Source organism: Pteropus vampyrus, unplaced genomic scaffold, assembly GCF_000151845.1.
Source record: "Pteropus vampyrus isolate Shadow unplaced genomic scaffold, Pvam_2.0 Scaffold6, whole genome shotgun sequence".
In the NCBI taxonomy this organism is placed as follows: domain Eukaryota; kingdom Metazoa; phylum Chordata; class Mammalia; order Chiroptera; family Pteropodidae; genus Pteropus; species Pteropus vampyrus.
The window spans coordinates 4,074,859-4,075,919 of record NW_011888787.1 but is presented as its reverse complement, the minus strand read 5'-3'; the positions used below and the strand labels follow the sequence as shown (position 1 = coordinate 4,075,919).

At 55.0% G+C, this 1,061-nt stretch overlaps 1 protein-coding gene across 1 annotated transcript in view; it reads right to left on the bottom strand.

Moving 5' to 3' along the window:
- Positions 1-860, bottom strand: part of CASQ2 (calsequestrin 2) — a 52,967-nt gene extending 52,107 nt beyond the window's left edge. The window contains exon 1 of the mRNA XM_023534921.1: positions 627-860. Coding sequence (XP_023390689.1) covers positions 627-860 — 234 coding nt within the window. The remainder of the gene's footprint in view (positions 1-626) is intronic.
- Between the last annotated feature and the right edge of the window lie 201 nt (positions 861-1,061).

Genomic DNA, 1,061 nt, shown 5'->3' with positions numbered 1-1,061 from the left:
GGGCCCCTGGGCCAGCTTTACAAACAGCCACGTAACGTGGATAAAATAAGAACTGACTTCACTGTCTGCCCTGAACTCACACCAAGAACTTTCTGAGTGGGGGATAAAAATCCCATTAATCAGTGTGCAGCTACGATCTTCACACACCCACACTGTGTAATGTTGACTGAAACCAAACCGCGAGAGAGGGGACTCGCTTAGTGACATTCCCCAGCTGACCCAGCAAGAGAGGCAAGGTCACAGGACTCCTGACAGAGCAAACTGGGGAATGAGCGCGCAGAAGGAAACCTGCCAATGACCCCCCAAATTGCACGTCAGCCAGTCTTTCTAAATAGTTCGAACATTCTCTCGGAAAAAGAGTGGCTGGCACTACCGCCCTTGAAAAATCAAGAGAACCACCAGGTGACAGACTTTAAGTCAAACCTACGCGTTGTGCAGCACATGCCATTGTCCCCGTTTGCAGAGTCTGGGCCCACCCTGCTGTTCACACATCCCAGCTTCACCACGAGAATATCTGGGGGAGCCTGGAATGCTGCGAGATGTCAGCATCAATTTCAGGGTGCGTCCCACCCGCTGGCCAGCCCGAGCCCACCGGGACAGCGTGCGCAGTGTGTCCCCCCGCTTACCTCAAGCACAATTTCTTTCAGCTGGAACTGTTTCTGCGCGGTTTTATCTGAGGACACGGGCTCGTGGTAGTAGAGGCAAAGCAAGTCGTATTTCTTCAACACCTGCTTGAAGTTCTTCTCGGTGAGACTCACCACGCGGTCCTTGCCGTCGTACGTGGGGAAGTTCAGGCCCTCTTCTGCCCTGCAGGAGGACAGAAGGCAGACCCCCACGACAAACAGATGAGTTTTCTTCATTTGGGAGACGTTGGGTTTTCTTTCCCAGAAATACTGAGCGCGGGAAAGAGGAGGGGAGACTGGTAGGGGGCTTGCTGAGAGGGGCGGGGGGCAGAGAGGCCGACTCTGTCTCTCCTGCCCTTCCTGGGCCCCAGAGCTGACTCTTCCCCTCCTCGCGTCCAGCTACTGTAGTCACGGGCTCGGGAAGAAGAGAGCGAGGCG